The sequence below is a fragment of the Chiloscyllium punctatum genome, chromosome 48 (assembly GCF_047496795.1).
Source record: "Chiloscyllium punctatum isolate Juve2018m chromosome 48, sChiPun1.3, whole genome shotgun sequence".
Taxonomy (NCBI): domain Eukaryota; kingdom Metazoa; phylum Chordata; class Chondrichthyes; order Orectolobiformes; family Hemiscylliidae; genus Chiloscyllium; species Chiloscyllium punctatum.
In genome coordinates this window covers 21,137,523-21,163,335 of record NC_092786.1, presented here as the reverse complement: position 1 = coordinate 21,163,335, position 25,813 = coordinate 21,137,523, and the positions used below count along the sequence as shown (strand labels likewise).

Sequence of the window (25,813 nt, the reverse complement as noted above, 5' to 3'; positions counted from 1 at the left end):
CTACAGGAATAGTGCCAGAAGACTGGAGGATAGCAAATGTTGTCCCCTTGTTCAAGAAGGGGAGTAGAGACAACCCTGAAAATTATAGACCAATGAGACTTACTTTGGTTGTGGGTAAAGTGTTGGAAAGGATTATGAGATAGAATTTATAACCATCTAGAGAGGAATAAGTTGATTAGGGACAGTCAACACGGTTTTGTGAAGGGTAAGTCATGCCTCACAAACCTTATTGAGTTCCATGAGAAGTGACCAAACAGATGAATGAGGGTAAAGCAGTTGATGTGGTGTATATGGATTTCAGTAAGGCATTTGATAAGGTTCCCCATGGTAGGCTATTGCAGAAAGCACGGAGGCATGAGATTGAGGGTGATTTAGCAGTTTGGATCAGAAATTGGCTAGCTAAAAGAAGACAGAGGGTGGTGGTTAATGGGAAATGTTCATCCTGGAGTTCAGTTACTAGTGGTGTACCGCAAGGATCTGTTTTGGGTCCACTGCTATTTGCCATTTTTATAAATGACCTGGATGAGGGCGTAGAAGGATGGGTTAGTAAATTTGCGGATGACACTAAAGTCGGTGGAGTTGTGGACAGTGCAGAAGGATGTTGCATGTTACAAAGGGACATAGATAAGCTGCAGAGCTAGACTGAGAGGTGGAAAATGGAGATTAATGCAGAAAAGTGTGAGGTGATTCAGTTTGGAAGGAGCAACAAAAATAAAGAGTACTGGGCTAATGGTAAGATTCTTGGTAGTGTGAATGAGCAGAGAGATTTGATGTCCATGTGCATAGATCCCTGAAAGTTGCCACCCAGGTTGTTAGGGTTATCAAGAAGGCGTACAGTGTGTTAGCTTTTATTGGTAGAGGGATTGAGTTTCGGAATCATGAGTTCATGTTACAGCTGTACAAAACTCTGGTGCGGCCCCACTTGGAGTATTGTGTACAGTTCAGGTCACTGCATTATGGGAAGGATGTGGAAGCTTCGGAAAGGGTTCAGAGCAGATTTACTAGGATGTTGCCTGGTATAGAGGGAAGGTCTTATGAGGAAAGACTGAGGGACCTGAGGCTGTTTTCGTTAGAGAGAAGAAGGTTGAGAGGTGACTTAACAGAGACAGACAAGATGATCAGAGGATAAGATCGGGTGGACAGTGAAAGCCTTTTCCTCAGATGATGATGGCTAGCACAAGGGGACATAGCTTTCAACTGAAGGGTGATAGATATAGGACAGATGTCAGAGGTGGGGTCTTTATAACGAGAGCATTATGGGTGTTGACTGCTCTGCCTGCAACAGTAGTGGACTTGCCAACTTTAAGGGCATTTAAATGGTAATTGGATAAACATATGGATGATAATGGAATAGTGTAGGTTAGATGGGCTTCAAATCAGTTCCACAGGTTGGTGCAAGCTTGAGCCGAAGGGCCTATACTGCGCTGTAATGTCCTATACTCTATTTTCTATGAAAAATGTCCATATTACAGAGGAGGAGGTGCTGGATGTCTTAAAACGCATAAAGGTGATTAAATGCCATTGACTTGATTGGGTGTACCCTAGATCTCTGTGGGAAGCTGGAGAAGTGATTGCTGGGCCTCTTGCTGAGATATTTCTATCATCATAGTCACAGGTGAGGTGCTGGAAGACTGGAGTTTGGCGAACATGGTGCCACTGTTTAAGAAAGGTGATAAGGAAAAGCCAGGGAAGTACAGACCAGTGAGCCTGACGTCGGTGGTGGGCAAGTTGTTGGAGGGAATCCTGAGGGAGAGGATTTGCATGTATTTGGAAAATCAAGGACTGAATAGGGATAGTCAACATGGTATTGAGTCACAAACTTGATGGAGCTTTTTTGAAGAAATAATGAAGAGAATTGATGAGGGCAGAGCGGTGGATGTGATCTATATGGACTTCAGTAAGATCTTCAACAAGGTTCCCCATGGGAGACTGGTTAGTAAGGTTAGATGTCATGGAATACAGGGAGAACTAGCCATTTGGATACTGAATTGGCTGGAAGGTAGAATACAGAGGGTTCTTTCAGACTGGAGGCCTGTGACCAGTGGAGTGCCACAAGGATCGGTGCTGAGTCCACTACTTTTCATCGTTTATATAAATGATTTGGATGTGAATATAGAGGGTATAGTCAGTAAGTTTGCAGATGACATCAAAACTGGAGGTGTGGTGGACAGCAAAGAAGGTTACCTCAGAGTACAATGGGATCTTGATCAGATGGGCTAAAGGGGCAAGAAGGGGCAGATAGAGTTTAATTTAGATAAATGTGAGATGCTGCATTTTGGAAAGGTCCTAGAGAGTGTTGCTGAACAAAAATACCTTGGAATTCAGGTTCATAGGATAGTGAAGAAGGTATGTTTTCCTTCATTGGTCAGAACATTGAGTTCAGGAGTTGGGAGGTCATGTTGTGGCTGTGCAACACATTGGTTAGATCACTGTTGGAATATTGCGTGCAATTCTGGTCTCCCTCCTATAGGAAGGATATTGTGAAACTTGAAAGGGTTCAGAAAAGATTCACAGGGTTGTTGCCAGGGTTGGAGGGTTTGAGCTATGGGGAGAGGCTGAACAGGCTGGGGCCGTTTTGCCTGGACCTTGGGAGGCTGAGGGGTGACCTTTTGGAGGTTAATAAAATCATGAAGAGCATGGATAGGGTAAATAGATAATGTATTTTCCCTGGATTGGGGGAGTCCAGAACTAGATGGCATTGGTTTAGTGTGAGAGGGGAAAGATTTAAAAGGTACCTAAGGGGCAACTATTTCACACAGAGGCCAGTGCATGTATGGAATGAGATGCCTGAGGAAGTGATGGAGGCTGGTACAATAACAACATTTAAAAGGCATCTGGATGAGTATCTGAATAGGAAGGGTTTAGGGGGATACAGGCCAAGTGTTGTCAAATGGGACCAGATTAGGTTAGGATATCCAGTCAGCATGGATGAGTTGGACCGAAGGGTCTGTTTCCCTGCTGTACATCTCTATGACTCTAATATTCTGTGCAGCTGCAACATGACCTCCCAACTCCTGCAGCCAATGCACTGACCAATAAAGGATGGTTCACCCTAATGTCCACAGCCTGAAAGGAAATTCACCAGCAGCCAATAGGCCCAGCAGGAGCCTGCTCTACAGCCATCAGGAGCTGCTAAATTGGTGCAGGATGGGAATTCTGCTCCTCTGTGGTTGGTAGCTGCAGTAGAATCAGATCTGAATAGTAGATATTGCCAGGACAGCAACTAGCCCCAGGATCAAATTCCTGAATCCATCTGCTCTTCTCTTCTCTCTCTCTCCTTTTTTATCTTTTCCTTTCTGTTCTTCTTCATTTTATTCATTTTCTGACGTTGTGGGGGAGCCAGGGTGGTGTCAGCTTGATGTCGGCTCCAGCAGTGGCTGTGCTAAGGAGTGGGTACCTGGCTGTGGGAGAGCCCCTTGAGGCCTGGGACTCCTGGAGCTATGGTTGCAGAAGATGAACGCTATTTATGTCATTTCCTTCTAATTCGTTTTGTAACTCAAAATGGCACTGTAATGTAGCGGCAAAATGCTTTTCACTATATCTTCCTGGGGATTTGTTGTATTCATTCATGGGATGAGGGTATCGCTGGCTGGGCCAGCAATTATTACCCATCCACAGGTGCCAGTAAAGAAATAAAGGAATCAGAAAACAAACTAAAATAATTACATGACTAAACAAGAAAATAAATAAATGAACAGGCACATTAATTTAAAAAACATGGATGGATAGATAGATAGATAGATAAATAGATAGATGGATGGATGGATGGATGGACGGATAGATGGATGGATGGATGGAGACCCAGTGGATTGTACATTCAGGCTTTTAAGGGGCATTGGGTAGGGAGTGTTCAGCCATTTTAGGGAGAATATCGACTGGGAAATAGATTTGCTGTGAAGTCCATTCAAGAGGGAAGAAAGGGAAGGCTACTGCCCGCTGGAGAGGGATTGTCTCCAAGGCACATGGGGCACCTTCCGAGGTAGTGATTCCCTGTCTTTCTGTCCTCTTGCTTCTGCCTTCTGCTGCCCCAGCCCAACCATATTGTGGTGTGGTGTGGGTAATAATGGTGTCATTTGAACTTTTAACAAACTAAGTGTTTACTTATTTATTCCTATGTAGTGCGCAAGGTGTTGATTTCAATACACACTCACCCTCCAGAGTTCCGTGTCACCTCGGAGTGGGTTACTATTGCATTATGTCTCTGGGCAGTATGTTGGTAAACCTTTAAGTCACTTGATACTCCTGGCATCTTCATGGCAATATCACATGTGACCCACAAATTTCAACTGATCCCAGATCGCTTGAAGCATGACATACAACTAGAAACATGCTTCTCTTTATAACTTCATAGCTGATGTTTTTGATTAGATTCAACTCTCTACAGTGTGGAAAAGGCCCTTTGGCCCAACAAATCCACAACGACCCTCCGAGGAGTAACCCACCCAGACCCATTTCCCTCTGATTAATGCACCTAACACTATGGGCAATTTAGTATTCCTAAATCCAGTTTAACTACTGCAACCAGAGTCAACTCAGCCAAACTTCAACAAACAGCTATCCTACCGTCTACCCCTGGTCAGCACCATCCCCATCTAAACTTCCAACTGGGCTTTCCTCAGATGCTCAAAGGCATTAAATCTAATTAGGTACATTTAGATACCTCTACAGCAAGTCCTGGCCAATTCACCTAACCTGCACATCTTTGGACTGTGGGAGGAAACCAGAGCACCCGGAGGAAACCCACGCAGAATGTGCAAACTCCACACAGACAGTCACCCGAGACTGGAATCGAACCTGGGTCCCTGACGTTGCGAGGCAGCAGTGCTGACCACTGGGCCACCATGCCACTGCGATATTAACCCAGATGGTGATGTGCCTGTGATTATAGTGACTGCCTATATTAGCCAGCTGTAATAAGTATCCATTGGATCTTTCAATACCACATAAAACCATGTGCCAGTGTCTTAAGTCACACAAGCATTGCCAAATCAGGTACAAATACTCCAATGGAGCAAAAAAGCCCACAACGGGTGGGAAAGGGGTGCTCTCCACACTTGTCCTGTTTTACATGCCCTACTGTCAACGCATACTATAGGGGCAATGAAAATTCAGTTGACAGTGTCTAAAAGTAGGAATGAGCTTTCACTTTGCGTAAACATAAATGTGTTCCTGGTCCATGCCTTATTAAAAATAATTATATGAATGATTAAGCTCCACACGAGCCTGCACCTATTCCAGCTCATCTGAACTGTCTCTTGTCATAATTCTCTATGCTGTTTTATTTCCTGCACATTTCATTATTTGGCATTCTTCACACAGTGACCTGACCTCACATCAGCACGGGAACATATCCCACCAAATGGACCATCCTTCAAGCTCAAGATGTTCAAGCCCGGAGACGTTTCCATACAGAACTTCCCATCAGATTCCTCCGAAGTTTATCTGTCGTTCCGCAAATCCCTTTGAAGACCCTGGTATTAACTCAAAGGGGGGAAAAAAAAGAATTGTTGGACTTGGGATACATTGCTGCAATGGATGCAGCAGCAGCTGAGCAGGCAAAGGATGGAGCTCATTAAGCCCGCCTTGTATGATTCATAGACTGACTTCACTCATTGAACAGATTTTAAACAAAACAGCTCTTTCATATACACAAAATGTCAGTGTTAATTATCGGAGATCAAAATCCACCTCCTGGCACACGTCCAACAGAATGATGCCACTCATCAGTTAATTGGTGTTCGGTTGGAGTTTTGCCAGGAAATGGTGGGTGTCAAACTTCTTATTGTGGATCGCAACAGCGAGGTTTGTGTACCTCCTCAATGTCAGCGCTTGAAACAGAGCAAGTAAAGGCAATTTATAGAGTTCCTGAACCCAGCCTGCTGGTTATAGTAATCATTTACACCTGCCAGTAGTGTGGCCTCTCTCCAGTACTCCTGATAAACTGGGCGATTAGAAACAGGGTCCCCAGGTAAGCAGCTGATGGTGGGTGGACAGAACAATTGGATGCCGTCCATTTGATTTTTCTTTTCTCTTTGCATCAGGGAAACCAAACCGAGGATCTTCCCGCTCAGAGGATTATCGGATGGTTGTTGATGGGATCTTGCTGTGCTCAATGTTGGGCTGTGCTTCTCACATTATAACAGGTCAAGAACATTTGTTGGGCTTTAAAGTGTTGTGGGATGTGTCGTGGTCACAAAAGGTGCTCAGTAATTGTCAGTTCTTGATCTTCATAGAAAGTAGACAAATTTAAGATAAAAATCCAATCTCACCTTCGCCCAAATGGGTGAAGCAATGGGATTCCCGTGATTGAATTGTCCATTATCAACCTCCTGGGGGTTTACTATTGACTAAAAACTGAATTGGACTGGTCACATAAATACAATGGTTAAAAGACCAGGTCAGAGGCAAGAAATACTGCGGTGAGTAACTCACCTCCTGACCCCCCCCCCCCAAAACCTCACCATCATCTACAAGGCACAAGTTAGCAGTGTGATGGAATACACCCCACTTGTCTGAATGAGAGCAGTACCAACAACACTCAAGAAACTTGACAGCATCCAGGACAAAGCAGCCCGCTTGATTGACACCATATCCATAAACATCCACTCCAACAACGACGCTCAGAAATAGCAATGTGCATTGTCCATGTGATGTCCTGCAGAAAATCATCAAGTCTCCCTACTGTACGGTCAAGCGTAGCTAATACATTGGAACATCCCCACCCTACAGGTTCCCCTCCAAGCCAATCACCATCCTGACTTGGAAATATATTGCCAGTCCTTCACTGTCACTCGGACAAATCCTGGAATTCTCTCCTCAGTGGCATTGTGGATCTACCTACAGCACATGGACTGCAGTAATTCAAGAAGGCAGCTCACCCCCACCTTCTCAAGGGCAACTAGGGACGGACAATAAACGCTAGCCCAGCCAGTGATGTCCACAACCCATGAATGAGTAAGAAATATAAACTACAAGTAAGTGACACCAAGCAACTTGCCACTTAAAAGAATGCTAACTCCTTCAAGATGTAAGTCTGAAGACTTTTAGACATTTGTTATTAGGGTTAGAAGCAAAAAGGAAAGTTCTACTTGGCAGGGTTTGGGGCTGGGGTGGGGAAGTTTGTAAACTGCTACAGTTCCACTGTTTAACACTGTACTGAGCCCTACGGATAGTAGCTGGGGACAAACAGCCCTTCTTTTCATTAAGTAGCCAGTGAGGCTACATATTCATCAAACCTGGTAGCCTGCTGACAATCATGCTCTATGACAATGACCAAGCCCCTTCAGTCCCGAGGCATTATGGGTAATATTTCAAAGGCAATAACCATCTCCATGTGGTATGAATGAGACTTACTGCATAGAGATTTATAACTTTCTTTGCAGTGATCACAAAACACTGATCCAACCTCCATATGGTGGGAATAAAGCTCATTACACTCTGTTTTTTCACGTGCACATTTCAGCAGACCTTCAGTGGCACCATGAACAGTTCCAGATGGGCAGCCAATCTGAGTTCTCACATTTGAAATTTATAGCCCAGCAACCTCTGGCCTAATGGACATTATAGCTTACCCAGAGGAGTGGAACATACTTTGCCACAGGGCTTAACTGAAGCAGAGTATATTGCGTCTCATAAGGGAAGTGTAGATCAGCATTTATAGCGTTTTGTCTCGCACTTACAGCACAGAAACAAGCCACATAGCCCAACTGATCCAAGTCTCACACACGTGTTTGCCCTCACGTTAATTAATCCCACCCTATCCTTGTATCTGTCTTTTCTCCTACATATGATTTTATAATTTTCCCTGGATTGTAAAAGCAACCATAATTTTCACTGAGGGAGCAAGTTCTACATTCTCACCACTCCTGGGTGAAGGAACATTCTTCTAACTTATTGCACAGGGTTTAATGGCAACTATCTGATATTTACAGCACCTATTCAACATTTGGACTCACTCTCATGTGGAAACATCTTCCTTACATTGATTCCTCTTAAAACCCTCACAGTTTTAACGACATCTCGCATGTCAATGCTTCACAGCCCTTTCTCCAGAATGAAATCTCCCTCCAGGTTTGAAGAAAGGATGGCCATAGGAGTCAGATTAGATTCCCTACAGTGTGGAAACACGCCCTTCAGCCTAACAAGTCCACACCGACCCTCCGAAGAGTAACCCACCCAGACCCATTTCCCTCTGACTAAAGCACCTAACACTACGGGCAATTTAGCCTGGCCAATTCACCTGACCTGCACATCTTTGGGCTGTGGGAGGAAACCCACACAGACACGGGGAGAACATGCAAACTCCACACAGAGAGTCACCCAAGGCTGGAATTGAACCTGGAACCCTGGTGCTGTGAGGCAGTATTGCTAACCACTGAGCCACCGTGCCAGCCCACAGTGGACTGAATGGAATCTGCCTTCATTGCAAAGCCCAACATTTCCATGACACAACTCCCACCAGGAATCTTTTATATGAATGGGGAGACTCTGCAGATAATGTACCATTACAATCAACCTGCAAGGACTGTTTGGCAGCTAATAATGGTTCTACTGGAGATTCTCACTCAATGTGCAATAGTTTCTGAACCCAGGCAAATATTGACTATAGTCAAGAGTGTGGTGCTGGAAAAGCACAGCAGGTCAGGCAGCATCCGAAGAGCAGGAGAATCGACGTTTCAGGCATAAGCCCTTCATCAGGAATGAGGTTTGTGGGCTGGAGACTGCTGAGAGATAAATAGGAGAGGGGGCGGGGCTGGGGGAAGGTAGCTGGGTACGCAATAGGTTCCTTCTTCAAAGACCACAATTTCCCCTCCTATGTACTCGATGATGCACTCCAGCGCATCTCCTCCACTTCCCGCACCTCTGCCCTTGAACCCCACACCTCCCAATGCAACAAGGACAGAATTCCTCTGATCCTCACCTTCCACCCCACCAACCTCTGTATACAACACAGCATCCACCACCACTTCCACCACCAACAAACAGACCCCACCACAAGGAATATGTTTCCCTCCCCACCCCTATCAGTGTTCCAAAGAGACCATTCCTTCTGTGACTCCCTTGTCAGATCCTAGCCCCCCCCCCCTCCCCCGCACCAACCCACACCTCACTCCCGGCACCTTTCACTGCCACTGCAGGAATTGCAAAACATGCGCCCACACTTCCCCCCCCCCCCCCCCCCCCACCTCCATCCAAGGCCCCAAAGGATCCTTCCACATCCGACAGAAATTTACCTGTATCTCCAGTAATGCCATCTACTGTATCCATTGCACCTGATGTGGTCCCCTCTACATCGTGGAGACTGGACGCCAACTTGCAGATTGTTTCAGAGAACATCTCTGGGACACCTATACCAATGAACCCCACCGCCCCATGGCTGAACACTTCAATTCTCCCTCCCACTCCGTCAAGGACATGCAGGTCCTGGGCCTCCTCCATCGCCAAACTGTTACCACCCAACACCTGGAGAAAGAACGCCCCATCTTCCACGTTGGGACCCTGCAACCACACAGGATCAATGTGGATTTCACTAGTTTCCTCATTTCCCCCTCCCCCACTTTATCCCAGTCCCAAGTCCCCACCTCGGCACTGTCCTCCTGACCTGTCCATCATCTTTCCCATTTATCTGCACCACCCTCCTCTCTGACCTATCACCTCCTCCCCCACCTTCATCTATCTCTTGCATTCTCAGCTACCTTCTCCCTTCCACCCCCCCCCCTCCCATTTATCTCTCAGCCCCCCAGCCCACAAGCCCCATTCCTGATGAAGGGCTTATGCCCGAAACGTCGATTCTCCTGCTCCTCGGGTTCTGTCTGACCAGCTGTGTTTTTCCAGCACCACACTCTCAACTCTGATCTCCAGTATCTGCAGTCCTCACTTTCTCCAAATATTGAATATAGCCTTGGGTTGACGTATTTGTAAATTCTCTGTGCTATTCCTCTGTCTGTGAGACAAACCATTACATAGCTCCAGGTAAAAAGAAATCGTTTTGTAAAAGTTAATCCTTTGAGCTCTTGTGAAGGAGTCCAGGCTCTGGAGAGCAAGTTTGAGTTGTTAAGCTGTGACCTTCTCCCTAGATCTTTGTAAATCCCATGAATTTCATCCCATTAATGCTAGTTAATTTAGTGACTGTCACAGAATGTCGCAATTAACCTGAGACAGATTCCAGAGCTACCAGGTATAGGTCTGACATACCCATATAGGAGATGGCTGGTAAAACCAATTGATAATTGAAACAACCGCCCAGAGGTTGGCATCCTGTCACCAAGTCCCCCTTTCTTTACTTGTGCCCAGTACACTGACTGTGGCCAACCAGCTCAGAGTCAGTCCCCATAAACTGAGGAGATTCTTAATCCCCGGTTATATACAAATACACAGCAGTAATGTTCATTTTCCCCCACAACACTCATTGTGATGTGCATGTGTAAGTGCAGGGACTCAGTGAAGACACCACTGTGTAAATAATTTTATTTAATATTTCCACCGCCAAGAAAGACCCCAGTGGCCAGGGAACCAGTAACAAGCAAAGCCCAGGAGGGGCAATGCTTATGTGAAAAAACGTGAAGGGGGAGGGCGGGGATTAAATCAAAATAAAATTGGAGGGGACAATAAAACATCCCCATGCCAGCATTGCCCACTCTCTCTAAAGGCATTGAGAGTGTCGATGGACACCACATGCTCCATTTTCAAGGACACCTTGACCATTTCTGGGAGCGGGTGGTCAGTCAGCCATACTGACCCCCCTCCACGACCCGCTGGACCTGTTTATAACCAGCCTGGTCAAGCCCAGGAGCAGATCCATCAGGAGATCCTCTGATCTACCTGTACCCCTCTGAGCTGGGGGGCCCAAAGATCAGGAGCAACCAAAAACAGAGCAATTCTGGTCTCCTTCCTATCGGACAGATGTTGTGAAACCTGAAAGGGTTCAGAAAAGATTTACAGGGATGTTGCCAGGGTTGGAGGATCAGAGCTATAGGGAGAGGCTGAACAGGATGGGGCTGTTTTCCCTGGAGCGTCATAGGCTGAGGGGTGACCTTATAGAGGTTTACAAAATCATGGGGGGTGTGGATAGAATAAATAGACAAAGTCATTTCCTTGGGGTTGGGGAGTCCAGAATTAGAGGGCATAGTTTTAGGGTGAGAGGGGATAGATATAAAAGAGACCTAAGGGGCGACCTTTTCACATAGAGGGTGGTTCGTGACAGGAGATCTGACACTGCTTTCTTTTTTCTCTATGATTTTTCTCCTTTTTTTACCCCCCACACTCCCGCCTAACTGCGGTAGTGCTTATTCTTTCCCCAACACCCATGGTGTGTGTGTACAGGTGTGAGACACAGTGAGAGACACAAGGTGCACAAATCTTTATTCAGTTTCCACCACCAGGAAGAACAGAAACACCCGAGTGACCAGTGACAAGCACTGCCCTTCACATCAAAGGGCAATGCTGTGTGATCAAACAGTGAAGGGGAGGGTAGGGACCAAATCAAAATAGAGTTGGAGGGGGATAAAATGCACTCCACTCCCTGCGGCGCCCACCTCTCCCTGAACAACTCCAGGGTGTTGGTGGACACCGCGTGCTCCTTCTCCAAGGACACCCGGGCTCTAACGTAACCCCGGAAGAGGGGCAGGCAGTCGGCCCTAACGACCCCCTCCACGGCCCGCTGCCTGGACCTGTTGATGGCCAGTTTGGCCAGGCCCAGGAGCAGACCCATGAGGAGGTCCTCGGACCTGCCCTCCCTCCTCCGTACCGGGTGCCCGAAGATCAGGAGCGTGGGACTGAAGTGCAGCCAAAAGCAGAGGAGAAGGTTTTTGAGAAAATCAAAAAGGGAGTGCAAACGCCCACACCCAATATATACATGGCCCACGGACTCCACAGCGCCACAGAACAAGCAGTTGGGCTGGGAGTCCGTGAACCACCGCAATCTGCGGTTGCAGGGGACTGCTGCGTGCAGCACCCTCCACCCCAGATCCCCGAGAGAGAGGGGGGAGGACTCCCGCGTAGAGAGCCCTCCACTGGGGATCTCCACCGCCCGGTGGCAAATGGGCACGCCAAGGCGTGTCCGGACGGTGGATGAGGGAGAAGAGGTGGACGGTGTGCAGCAGCAGTCGATACAGGGCCCGCCCTTTTACGTCCTTAAAAGGGATAAAATTAAAATTCCGGAGGCGTCCCATGTTGTGGGGCACAGGCTCCTGCAGGAAGTATGGGACCTTGGGGCCAATGTGAAATTCCGTCCGGGCTGGGGTGAGTGCGGACGGGATCCCACCGCACACCTGAGCGTCCTCCAACTGGTGCACTACGTCGGGTCCGAGAACCGCCGTTTTAATATTCGACTGATAGTGTAAATGAGGAATTTGCAGCGCGCTGTGACATCAGCAATTCACTAAATGTTTCTCCATCGTTTCGAGAGGGATCACGATAAGTGAAAGTGTGAACCACTACACCACAGAAATAGGGCACATCCCCTTTTATTTAGAGCAAACAGAACCTCTGACACTCCTATTTATTTATTCATTTTTCATTTTTGTTTTTCCCACACTACCACCTGACAGTGGTAGTGCTACATCCTCTGTTTTTTTTTATTTTATTAACCAAATTACAAAACACAGTTTACAAAAAACAGTTAACATTTACAGCTGTTTACAACAGCAATTTTACAAGGGAGAGGAGCAGCAAAGCTAGGCACCAAACCCTACCACTCAACCAGTTTACAGGGAGATGAGCACAAACCCCAAATCCCAGTTCCACATATAAAGGTCAGCGACAATGACATTTGTACATAAAAAGCCAACCCAGTTACATAAACAGTGTACAATACAGACCCAGCAAGTCCCCGTCCCTCCCACCTTCCGGCCACTCTAAGACAGCCCGCCCTATGTACCTTCCGGCTCTCGGTCCACCCCATGCCCCTTCCAGTTCTCGGTCTGCCCTGACACACCTTTCGACCACCTCTAGGGCAGCCCGCCCCAGTACCCGCCCAGGGTGACAGCGGTCAGGACGGCCTACCCACCCTCCGGCTTCACTAACCACCCTCAGCACCTTTCGACCACCTCTGGGGCAGCCCGCCCCGGTACCTGCCCGGGGTGACAGCGCTGAGGACGGCTACCCGCCTTCTGGCTCTCGGTCTGCCCCTACGTACCATTGGGCTCTCACCCACCCCGATGCGCCGTCCGGCCAGTGGGCTATCCTGGCACACCTTCCGGCCACCTCTAGGACAGCCCGTCCCCTTCCCTGGGACGACAGCGTGCAGGGTAGCCCACAAGCCTTCCGGATCTCAGTCTGCCCCTACGTGCCTTCTGGCTCTTGGCTGGTCTGACACACCTTTCGACCACTTCTAGGACAGCCCGTCCCGACTACCCCTTCTCGGGACGACAGCGCTCAGAACGGCCTACCCACCATCTGGCTCTCAGGGTGACTGGCATCAGAGTGGCCTACCCACCCTCAAGCTTTCGGGACAGCCTACCAACCTTCAGGTTCACAGGATGGCCTACCCACCCTCCGGATCTCAGGGTGACAGCTTTCAGGACGACCCATGAGCCTCCCAGCTCACAGTAAGACCTGCCAGACCCAGAGACACGCAAGACAGTGCAGCTGATAGACCCAAACAACACAAAACAGTTAATTACATAAAAACAGAGTCCTTTCTGGTCCACAGTCCAAATATAGAGTCTTCAAATATAAAGTCCATTCCCAGGAATGGAGTCCACTCCAGTTTACAAGGTGCATTGTCCAAAATGGAGTCCACTCCAAACTGCAGAGTCCACCGCTAGAAAAAAAGGATCCACAACCAAGGGCAGAGTCGACTCCCGAAGGCAGCAAATACACACCCCACAGCACAGGTGTTCAGTCTCTGTGGAGTCCTGGCCCAGCCTTGGAAAACCAGGCCCACTCACAGGAACATAGTACATTGTACAGGTGCAGTTAACTCACAGGGGTTTGGTCCATTCCTGAAGGCGAGGTCTTCAACCAAACTCCAGGATACAGCAATTGCTCACCTCCCAGCACACACAGGTGTTCAATCTTCAGAGGCCCAGTCCCAGGGCTAGGCCTCCCCACAGGAACAGCTTCTCTAGTGAAATGTATTTCTTCCACAAGGGCTCAGTCCAACCACCAAAAACAGTGAAGACACTTACACAAAAAGCAAAGAAAACTAGAGTCCAAGGGCTAAGCCCTACTACAAAATGAACATTGTTCTTTTCTCAAAAAAAAAAGAAAAAGAGAAAAGAGTAACACACAGGCTGTAACCAGCCAGGGAAACAACAATCCCCTGATGAGAACTGAGTTACACCTGAAACACATTATGTGCATCAGGAGTTTAACAATCAGCCCTCACTAAAAGGAATGTCAGTTAAAAACTGACTAAATAATTCAGCCAGTTCAGGAATCAGGTTTTTCCCTCTCCAAAAAAAAAGGTCAGAAACCAACAGTAACATACTGACTGTAGCACCAGCCAGCACAGAGTCAGTCCCCTAAACTGAAGAGACTCTGAATCTCCTGTTTATTGCTGTCAGCCAGGGCTCCCTGATTGGCCCAGGTTAACAGTCCCAAACAACGATCTCATAGTGCACATGATCCACCTGATTCCAATCACTGCAGTAGGTGCCGTCTCACAGAAAGGGAGATCTCACTTCAGCCATCACCTTTTCGACTTGTATGTTTAGCACTTCATCACAAAGCTTTTTTTATTATTAATTCACAGGATCACTGGCCGGGCCAGCATTTATTGCCCATCCCTAATTGCCCAGAGGGCAATTGTGAGCCAACTGCATTGCTGTGGGTCTGGAGTCACATGTAGGCCAGACCAGGTGAGGAGAGAGGATTTCTTTTTCTAACATTAGTGAACTGGATTGGTTTTTTTTTCTGGACTGTGGCCCCAAGGTCCCATACTTTTTTACTGCTGTGGGAAACTCTCCTGAGCACAATCCAGGAACACTTATTCCCCCCTCCTCTGCTGCCCCTTACAATACCAATACCTCCATCCACATTTGGAAAATTGAAGTCACGTTTTACAACTGCTCTAACTGTTCCCAATTATAAATAACCTTGTAACTTGGTGCTTGAACGTTCTATTCAGCTGCCGAGAGAAGGGCTGCTCAGCAGACTACACTTTATTTGACTAAAGGCAAAAGAATGAGCCAACTACAAACTGTTGAAGTATCAATATTAAAGTAAAATCAGTGAGAAGCATCTCTGTTAATTCAGTGTTGATAAGCTACGACTCTGCTTTCAGTGGACAGTGCAAAAATATGCCGATTCAATTTGTGACCTTGAGGGACTGACAGCTTAGCAATGTTAAAGAAAGAGTCAAAGGACACAAAGTGGGTGAGATTTGAACTTGGACAAAATCCATTCACTTACAAAGTCGGCCCTTCACTTTACCACTTTCTCTAAGTCTGCCTGTCTTTCCCAAAGTTACTGGCTGGAAGCGTAAAGTCAAGCAGTTAATAGCAGAAGGGGACAGAGCTATTTGGCTTGGAAATCACGAGCTTGATACAGAGGTTTGTTACTTGTTTGACACAGAGGCAATGGGAATTCAAGGCCATTCGGCCCACTTCAGCTCACCAGCTCTTTCTTCCTCAAGTTATTATCAAATCTGTTTCTGTCACCCTTTCAGGACAAATATTCCTAATAATGCTTTCTGTAAACCTCCATCCTGTCTCTGATTCTCTCATTTCTTTGCGGCCTTTAGTTACTGCCTCTTCATTTTGTCCTGATTGACGTTGTAATCACCTTTCAAGATTTTAACGTCTGTATTAAATCTGTGCTTAATGAATTTGCACCAGTCCCTATCCCCTTGTCTCTCCATGTACCAAAAGTCTCGTCATTCTGGACCTCCTCTACAAAGTTTGGAAAATCTGGTGTCCAGAAAGTGACCGATTTTACCTGAAATTTTATTAAATTTTGCATTTAAGCCTCAAATTTCCAACATCAAGAAACAGACTGCCATCAGTTTTTTGGAGGTGAGGTTGGAGGGTAATAGGCAGAGAACCCTATGTGGATTCGCGTGGGCCCAGTGTGGACTCGAGTGGGCCCAGTGTAGACTCGGGTGGGCCCAATGTGGACCCAAGTGGGCCCACTGTGGACTCAAGTGGGCCTAGTGTGGACTCAAGTGGGCCCAGTGTGGACTTGACTGGACCCAGTGTGGACTCGAGTGGGCCCAGTGTAGACTTGGGTGGGCCCAGAGCTGACTCAAGTGTGCCAAGTGTGGACTTGAGCGGTCCCAGTTTAGACTCAGGTGGGCCCAGTGTGGACCTGAGTGGGCCCAGTGTGGACTCAAGTGGGCCCAGTGTGGATTTGAGTGGGCCCAGTGTGGACTCAAGTGGGCCTAGCATTGACTCGAGTGGACCCAGAGTGGACTTAGGGTGGGCCAGTGTGGACTCAAGTGGGCCTAGTGTGTATTGAGGTGTGCCTAGTGTGGATTTGACTGAACCCAGTGCGGACCCGAGTTGGCCCAGTGTAAACTCGGATGGGCCCAGTGTGGACTCGTGTGGGCCCAGTTTAGACTTGAGTGGGCCCAGTGTGGACCTGAGGTAAAAACAATGACTGCAGATGCTGAAAACCAAATACTGGATTAGTGGTGCTGCATCCTGCCTGAACTGCTGTGCTCTTCCAGCACCACTAATCCAGTGTGGACCTGAGTTGGCCCAGTGTGAACCGGAGTGGGCCCAGTGTTGACTCAAGTGGGCCCAGGGTGGACTCGAGTGGGTTGGTGTGGACCTGAGTGGGCCCAGTGTAGACACGGATGGGCCCAGTGTGGACTCACGTGGGCCCAGTGTGGACTCGGGTGGTACCAGTGTGGACCCGAGTTGGCCCAGTGTAGACACGGATAGGCCCAGTGTGGACTCACGTGGGCCCAGTGTGGACTCGAGTGGGCCCAGGGTGGACCCAAGTGGGCCCAGTGTGGACCTGAGTTGGCCCAGTGTGGACCTGAGTTGGCCCAGTGTGGACTCAAGTGGGCCCAGTGTGGACTCAAGTGTGCCTAGTGTTGACTCAAGTGGGCCCAGCATGGACTCATGTGCCTAGCGTGGACTCAGGTGGGCCAAGAGCTGACTCAGGTGTGCCAAGTGTGGACTTGAACGGTCCCAGTTTAGACTCAGGTGGGCCCAATGTGGACCTGAGTGGGCCCAGTGTGGACTCAAGTGGGCTCAGCGTGGACCCGAGTGGGCCCAGTGTGGATTTGAGTGGGCCCAGTGTGCACTCAAGTGGGCCCAGCGTTGACTCGAGTGGACCCAGAGTGGACTTAGGGTGGGCCAGTGTGGACTCAAGTGGGCCTAGTGTGGATTTGACTGGGCCCAGTGTGGACTCGAATGGGCCCAGTGTAGACTCGACTGGGCCCAATGTGGACTCAGGTGGGCCCAGTGTGGACTCAGGTGGGCCCAGTGTGGACCCTATGTGGACTCAGGTGGGCCCTATGTGGACTCAGGTGGGCCCAGCGCTAACTTGAGTGGGCCTAGTGCTGACTTGAGTGGGCACAGTGTGGACTCAAGTGGGCCCAGTAGGGACCCAAGTGGGCCCACTGTGTACTCAAGTGGGCCAATGTGGACTCAAGTTGGCCCAGTGTGGATTCAAGTGGGCCAAATGTGGATTTAACTGGACCCAGTGTGGACCCGAGTGGGCCCAGTGTGGACTCTGGGTGATTCTGGATGAGTCGTGCTGGAAGAGCACAGCAGTTCAGGTAGCATCCAAGGAGCTTTGAAATCGACGTTTCGGGCAAAAGCCCTTCATCAGGAATAAAGACAGTGAGTCTGAAGCGTGGAGAGATAAGCTAGAGGAGGGTGGGGGTGGGGAGAAAGTAGCATAGAGTAAAATGGGTGAGTGGGGGAGGGGATGAAGGTGATAGGTCAAGGAGGAGAGGGTGGAGTGGATAGGTGGAAAAGGAGATAGGCAGGTAGGACAAGTCCGGACAAGTCATGGGGACAGTTACTGAGCTGGAACTTTAGAACTAGGGTGAGGTGGGGGAAGGGGAAATGAGGAAACTGTTGAAGTCCACGTTGATGCCCTGGGGTTGAAGTGTTCCGAGGCGGAAGATGAGGTGTTCTTCCTCCAGGCGTCTGGAGGTGAGGGAGTGGCGGTGAAGGAGGCCCAGGACCTCCATGTCCTCGGCAGAGTGGGAGGGGGAGTTGAAATGTTGGGCCACGGGGCGGTGTGGTTGATTGGTGCAGGTGTCTCGGAGATGTTCCCTAAAGCGCTCTGCTAGGAGGCGCCCAGTCTCCCCAGTGTAGAGGAGACCACATCGGGAGCAACGGATACAATAAATGATATTAGTGGGTGTGTAAGTAAAACTTTGATGGATGTGGAAGGCTCCTTTAGGGCCTTGGATAGAGGTGAGGGAGGAGGTGTGGGTGCAGGTTTTACAGTTCCTGCGGTGGCAGGGGAAAGTGCCAGAATGGGAGGGTGGGTGGTAGGGGGCCGTCGACCTGACCAGGTAGTCACGGAGGGAACGGTCTTTGTGGAAGGTGGAAAGGGGTGGGGAGGGAAATATATCCCTGGTGGTGGGGTCTGTTTGGAGGTGGCGGAAATGTCGGCGGATGATTTAGTTTTTGCGGGGGAGTGGTGGACAGCGAAGAAGGATGTGGCAGGTTACAGCGGGATATAGATAAGTTGCAGAGCTGGGCAGAAAGGTGGCAAATGGAGTTCAATGTAGCTAAGTGTGAAGTCATTCACTTTGGTAGGAGTAACAAGAAGATGGATTACTGGGCTAATGGTAGACTACTTGGTAGTGTGGATGAGCAGAGGGATCTTGGTGTCCATGTACACAGATCTCTGAAAGTTGCCACCCAGGTAAATAGTGCTGTGAAGAAGGCATATGGTGTACTGGGCTTTATTGGTAGAGGAATTGAGTTCCGGAGTCCTGAGGTCATGTTGCAGTTGTATAAGACTCTGGTGCGGCCTTATCTGGCGTATTGTGTACAGTTTTGGTCGCCATACTATAGGAAGGATGTGGAGGCATTGGAACCGGTGCAGAGGAGGTTTACCAGGATGTTGCCTGGCATGGTAGGAAGATCGTATGAGGAAAGGCTGAGGCACTTGGGACTTTTCTCATTGGAGAAAAGAAGGTTTAGGGGCGATTTGATAGAGGTGTACAAGATGATTAGGGGTTTAGATAGGGTTGACAGTGAGAACCTTTTACCGCGTATGGAGTCAGCTGTTACTAGGGGACACAGCTTTAAATTAAGGGGTGGTAGGTATAGGACAGATGTTAGGGGTAGATTCTTTACTCAGTGGGTTGTGAATTCGTGGAATGCCCTGTCAGTATCAGTGGTGGACTCTCCCTCTTTATGGGCATTTAAACGGGCATTGGATAAGCATAAGGAGGTTATTGGGCGAGTGTAGGTTAGGTAGGCTTCGGTCGGCGCAACATCGAGGGCCGAAGGGCCTGAACTGCGCTGTATTTTTCTATGTTCTATGTTCTATGTTTATGCGAAGGTTGGTAGGGTGGAAGGTGAGCACCAGGGGCGTTCTGTCCTTGTTACGGTTGAAGGGGTGGGGTCTGAGGGTGGAGGTGCGGGATGTGGACGAGATGCGTTGAAGGGCATCTTTAACCATGTGGGAAGGGAAATTGCGGTCTCTAAAGAAGGAAGCCATCTGGTGTGTAGTGTGGTGGAATTGGTCCTCCTGGGAGCAGATCCGGTGGAGGCGGAGGAATTGGGAATATGGGATGGCATTTTTGCAAGAGGTAGGGTGGGAAGAGGTGTAATCCAGGTAGCTGTGGGAGTCAGTGGGTTTGTAAAAAATGTCAGTGTCAAGTTGGTCGTCATTAATGGAGATGGAGAGGTCCAGGAAGGGGAGGGAGGTGTCAGAGATGGTCCAGTTAAATTTAAGCTCAGGGTGGAATGTGTTGATGAAGTTGACGAATTGCTCAACCTTCTCGCGGGAGCACGAGGTGGCGCCAATGCAGTCATCAATGTAGCGGAGGAAGAGGTGGGGAGTGGTGCCGGTGTAATTACGGAAGATCAACTGCTCTACATAGCCAACAAAGAGACATGCATAGCTGGGGCCCATATGTGTGCCCATGGCTACCCCTTTGGTCTGGAGGAAGTAGGAGGATTCAAAGGAGAAATTGTTAAGGGTGAGGACCAGTTCGGCCAAACGAATGAGAGTGTCGGTGGAAGGGTACTGTTGGGGACGTCTGGAGAGGAAAAAACGGAGGGCTTGGAGGCCCTGGTCATGGCGGATGGAGGTGTAGAGGGATTGGATATCCATGGTGAAGATGAGGCGTTGGGGGCTGGGGAAACGGAATTCTTGGAGGAGGTGGAGGGCGTGGGTGGTGTCTCGAACATATGTGGGGAGTTCCTGGACTAGGGGGGTTAGGACAGTGTCGAGGTAGGTAGAGATGGGTTCAATGGGGCAGGAGCATGCTGAGATAATAGGTCGGCCAAGGTGGTCAGGCTTGTGGATCTTGGTAAGGAGGTAGAACCGGGCAGTGCGGGGTTCCCGGACTATGAAGTTGGAAGCTGTGGGTGGGAGATCTCCTGAGGTGATGAGGTTCTGTATGGTCTGGGAGATGATGGTTTGGTGATGGGGGGTGGGGTCATGGTTGAGGGGGCAGTAGGAAGAGGTGTCCTCGAGTTGGCGTTTGGCTTCAGCGGTGTAGAGATCAGTGTGCCAGACTACCACTGCGCCCCCTTTATCCGCTGGCTTGATGGTGAGGTTGGGATTGGAGCAGAGGGATTGGAGGGCTGCGTGTTGTGAGGGTGAGAGGTTGGAGTGGGGGAGGGAGGTAGATAGGTTGAGGCGGTTAATGTCCCGTCGGCAGTTGGAAATGAAGAGGTCGAGGGCAGGTAATAGGCCAGCGCAGGGTGTCCAGGTGGATGCAGTGTGTTGGAGGTGGGCGAAGGGATCCTCGGAAGGTGGGCGGGAGTCCTGATTGTGAAAATAAGCTCGGAGGCGGAGGCGATGGAAGAATTGTTCGATGTCACGGCGTGTGTTAAATTCATTGATGCGTGAATGGAGGGGGATGAAGGTGAGTCCTTTGCTGAGGACTGATCGTTTGTCCTCATGGAGGGGGAGGTCTGGGGGGATGGTGAAAACTCGGCAAGGCTGGGAGCTGGGATCTGGTGTGGGTGTGGAGCTGGGAGTGGGGGCAGAACCTGTAACTGGAGGTGGGTGTGATGGTGGGGGGAATGGGGGTGGAGTCATGAGCAGGGGTAGTGTTCCCCTCGGCGTTCTGGGGAGTGGGAATAGTGACAGTGGGGTCTGTGGGGGGTGTGTCAGCAGAATGCAGGTGAGTGGCGCTGGTGGGGGCAGAAGTGGTGGTGACCACAGCAGTAGGGGTGACGGACGTCACTGAGCATGTGGCATCAGCGATGATGTGAAGGGCGGAAGTGACGTCCCGTGTGTTGCATGAGGAATTGTGAGGGGTGGAAGTGGTTGTGGGAGTGGCCATGATGGGGGCGGAAGTGACATCATCAATCAGCGTGGGGATGGCAGCTGCATCAGCCGCATGGCTAATGGCGTCTGAGTAAATTCCGAGGCCAGGAGAATCTTCTGGAATGTTTGAGGAGCGCTGGTTATGGAGGTGGGTAGATAAAAGTTTGTTGTACTTACAGTTTTTGATGTTTGAGATGGAATTGAAATACTGTTTGTTGAGAGTATGAATTCTCCTGAGGATGGAGTACAGAGTGGGTCCTTTGCAATTCTGAGAGAGTGTGGCCCTCAGCTGAGGCAGGGCTGACTGTAGAGAGGTTAGGTGCCGGCGCATTGCTGCAAGTGTGGAGCGGAGGATCTTGAAGGAGAACTGTTGCTGGTGTTTTTGAATCTGTAGTCTCTACTGTTTGTCCTGTTCGGGTCCGAACTCTGCTGGTTTAAAGGTGGTCCGGAGTCCATGTGGGATGAGTTGGTTACGGAGGCAGGCACTGAGGAAGCAAATGTGGTTGTGGTAGCGAGTTTGTTTCACGACATGCACTGTCCCCATGACTTGTCCGGACTTGTCCGACCTGCCTATCTCCTTTTCCACCTATCCACTCCACCCTCTCCTCCCTGACCTATCACCTTCATCCCCTCCCCCACTCACCCATTGTACTCTATGCTACTTTCTCCCCACCCCCACCCTCCTCTCCATCCTTCAGACTCACTGCCTTTATTCCTGATGAAGGGCTTTTGCCCGAAACGTTGATTTCGCTGCTCGTTGGATGCTGCCTGAACTGCTGTGCTCTTCCAGCACCACTAATCCAGAATCTGGTTTCCAGCATCTGCAGTCATTGTTTTTACCTCGTTGACTCAGGGTGAGCCCAGTGTGGACTCGTGTGGGTTCAGTTTGGACTTGATTGGGTCCAGCGTTCACTCAAGTGGACCCCCAGAGTGGCCTCATGGTGGGCCCTGTGTGGACTCAAGTGGGCCTAGTGTGGATTTGACTGGACCCAGTGTAGAATCAAGTTGGCCCAGTGTGGACTTGAATGGGCCCAGAGTGGACTCAGTCTGGACTCGAGAGGGGCCCTATGTGGACTCGAGTGGGCCCAGTGTGGACTCGAGTGGGCCCAGTGTGGACGCGAGTGGGCCCAATGTGGACTCGAGTGGGCCCAATGTGGACGCGAGTGGGCCCAATGTGGACTCGAGTGGGCCCAATGTGGACTCGAGTGGGCCCAGTGTGGACTCGAGTGGGCCCAGTGTGGACTCGAGTGGGCCCAGTGTGGACTCGAGTGGGCCCAGTGTGGACTCGAGTGGGCCCAGTGTGGACTCGAGTGGGCCCAGTGTGGACGCGAGTGGGCCCAGTGTGGACTCGAGTGGGCCCAGTGTGGACGCGAGTGGGCCCAGTGTGGACGCGAGTGGGCCCAGTGTGGACGCGAGTGGGCCCAGTGTGGACGCGAGTGGGCCCAGTGTGGACGCGAGTGGGCCCAGTGTGGACTCGAGTGGGCCCAGTGTGGACTCGAGTGGGCCCAGTGTGGACTCGAGTGGGCCCAGTGTGGACTCGAGTGGGCCCTGTGTGGACTCGAGTGGGCCCTGTGTGGACTCGAGTGGGCCCAGAGTGGTATCAGGGTGGGCCAGTGCGGATTCAAGTGGGTCCAGTGTGGATTCAAGTGGGTCCAGTGTGGATTCAAGTGGGCCTAGTGTGGATTTGACTGGACCCAGTGTAGACTCTAGTGGGCCCGGTGTGGCATTGAATCTGCCCTGTGTGGACTCAAGTGGGCCCAGCGCTGAGTCAAGTGGGCCCAGCACTGACTCGAGTGGGCCCAGCGCTGACTCGAGTGGGCCCAGCGCTGACTCGAGTGGGCCCAGCGCTGACTCGAGTGGGCCCAGCGCTGACTCGAGTGGGCCCAGCGCTGACTCGAGTGGGCCCAGCGCTGACTCGAGTGGGCCCAGCGCTGACTCGAGTGGGCCCAGTGTGGACTCGAGTGGGCCCAGTGTGGACTCGAGTTGACCCAGAGTGGACTCGAGTTGACCCAGAGTGGACTCGAGTTGACCCAGAGTGGACTCATGGTGGGCCCAGTGTGGACTCATGGTGGGCCCAGTGTGGACTCAGGTCGGCCCAGTGTGGATCCGAGTGGGCCCACAGTGGACTCGAATGGGCCCAGAGTGGACCTGAGTGGGCCTATGTGGACTCAAGTGGGCCCAGTGTGGACTTGGGTAGGCCCAGTCTGGAATTGAATGGGCCCAGTGTAGACTCGAGTGGGCCTATTGTGGATTCAAGTTGGCCTAATGAGAATTTGACTGGACCCAGTGTGGACAAGGGTGGGCCCAGCGTGGACCCGAGTGGGCCCAGTGTAGACTGGCCCAGCGCTAACTCAAGTGGGCCCAGTGTGGATTCAAGTGGGCCTAGTGTGGATTTGACTGGACCCAGTCTGGATTCTAGTGGTTCCAGTGTGGACTCGAGTGGGCCTATTATGGATTCAAGTGGGCCTAGTGTAGATTTGACTGGACCCAGTGTGGACTCGAGTCGGCTCAGTGTGGACTCAAGTGGGCCCAGCGTGGACCCGAGTGGGCTTAGCACAGACCCGAGTGGGCCCAGTGTGGACTCAGGGTAGGCCCAGTGTGGACTCGAGTGGGCCCAGTGTGGATTCAAGTGGGCCTTGTGTGGATTTGACCGGACCCAGTGTGGACTCGAATGGGCCCAGTGTGGACTCGAGTGGGCCCGGTGTGTACCCGAGTGGGCCTAGTGTGTACCCGAGTGGGCCCAGTGTGGACTCGGGTGGGCCCGGTGTGTACCCGAGTGGGCCTAGTGTGTACCCGAGTGGGCCCAGTGTGGACTCGGGGGGCCCAGTGTGGACTCAAATTGGCCCAATGTATACTCAAGTGGGCCCTGCGCTGACTCGAGTTTGCCTCATGTGGACCCGAGTGGGCCCAGTGTGGACTCCAGTAGGCCCAGTGTGAACTCGAGTGGGCCCAGCGCTGACTTGAGTTGGCCTAGTGTGGACGCGGGTGGGCCCAGTGTGGTTCCGAGAGGGCCCAGTGTGGACTCAGGTGGGCCCAGTGTGGAGTCGGGTGGGCCCAGTGTAGACCCGAGTTGGCCCAATGTTGTCCCGAGTGGGCCCAGTGTGGACTCGAGTGGCCCAGTGTGGACCCGAGTTGGCCCAATGTTGTCCCGAGTGGGCCCAGAGTGGACTCGAGTGGGCCTACTGTGGATTCAAGTGGGCCTAGTGTGGATTTGACTGGGCCCAGTATGGACCCGAGTGGGCCCAATGTTGTCCTGAGTGGGCCCAGTGTGGACCTGAGTGTGCCCAATGCAGGAATGTGTCAGTGATGTTGGAGGTGAATGTGAGTTCCTGGTGATTCTGCATCAACAAGGCTGTCCTCATTGCTGACTCATGCCTGCTGTGGCGGAGATGTGGTTAAGCCCAGTTTGAAAGTCGGTGACAGTGGCTGCATTGGTGAGCTGGGCCCAAAGCAGACTCATGGCAGCGGCAGAGCAGAGTTTGGGCCTGTGCAGTGTTCAGTGCTTCGGTGGCATCTGCATTGCCTAGGTCTGGCAAGGACTCAGATTGGCAAGTGTGTGGTGGTGGTGAGATGACACCAAAGAGTGGGCGACTTTCATTTCAGCGGCACCGTGGTGAAGGGGACTCATGCCTGGCCAACATGATCCATGATAGAGCACTTAACATGGGCTTGTAAAGTTGAACACTTTTTCTAAAGTTTTTTTTACTTTTCTGCCTTTATATTCTATGTTTTGGTCTATTCTTCTGTGTTTTAAGATGGTGCCGGAGAGTGGCGACACTAAACAACACTTTTCACTGTATTTTGTAATGAAGTACACGTGACAATAAACAAGGATTGAATTGCAGTGTAACCGTTCACACCAGTTTCTTCAGTTCCATCTTCCCAAGGAGGCATTGAAGACTTGCTGAATTAATTCCCCTCCTGTTCATTCAAAATTTGGCATGAAGTCCTTTGAGGTATTCCAAAGATAGGTCCAGTCAGTAAGGTAATCAAAGAAGTAACCAAGTTGCTTGACTTTGTTTCTTGTTGCTAAGATGGAATAGCCTGGCCCCCTTCTGCATTAAAGCAATTGTTTATTTTGTGAGTAAATCCATTGATTATTGATCTAACCCTCATCAATGATCAGCAGGTCAGGCAGCATCCAAGGAACAGGAGAATCAACGTTTCGGGCATAAGCCTTTCTTCAGGAATCCTCCTGAAGAAGGGCTGATGCCCGAAACGTCGATTCTCCTGTTCCTTGGATGCTGCCTGACCTGCTGCGCTTTTCCAGCAACACATTTTCAGCTCTGATCTCCAGCATCTGCAGTCCTCACTTTCTCCTCACCAATCATCAGCCTGTTACTTAAATCAACCCTGTCCCTCAAGTTGCCGCTTTGTGGTTCAGACATACTGTACTTCCTAGACAAAGTTTGGGCACTTTGTCAATTTTTATCAACCCCTTTCTGCA

The 25,813-nt window shown here is 50.3% G+C and overlaps 1 protein-coding gene across 1 annotated transcript in view; it reads right to left on the bottom strand.

Moving 5' to 3' along the window:
- Positions 1-18,988: 18,988 nt before the first annotated feature.
- The window catches only part of LOC140468771 (uncharacterized), a 167,108-nt gene continuing 160,283 nt past the window's right edge, over positions 18,989-25,813 (bottom strand). Inside the window, exon 2 of the mRNA XM_072564797.1 lies at positions 18,989-21,851. Coding sequence (XP_072420898.1) covers positions 19,393-21,135 — 1,743 coding nt within the window. The 5' untranslated portion in view covers positions 21,136-21,851 and the 3' untranslated portion in view covers positions 18,989-19,392. The remainder of the gene's footprint in view (positions 21,852-25,813) is intronic.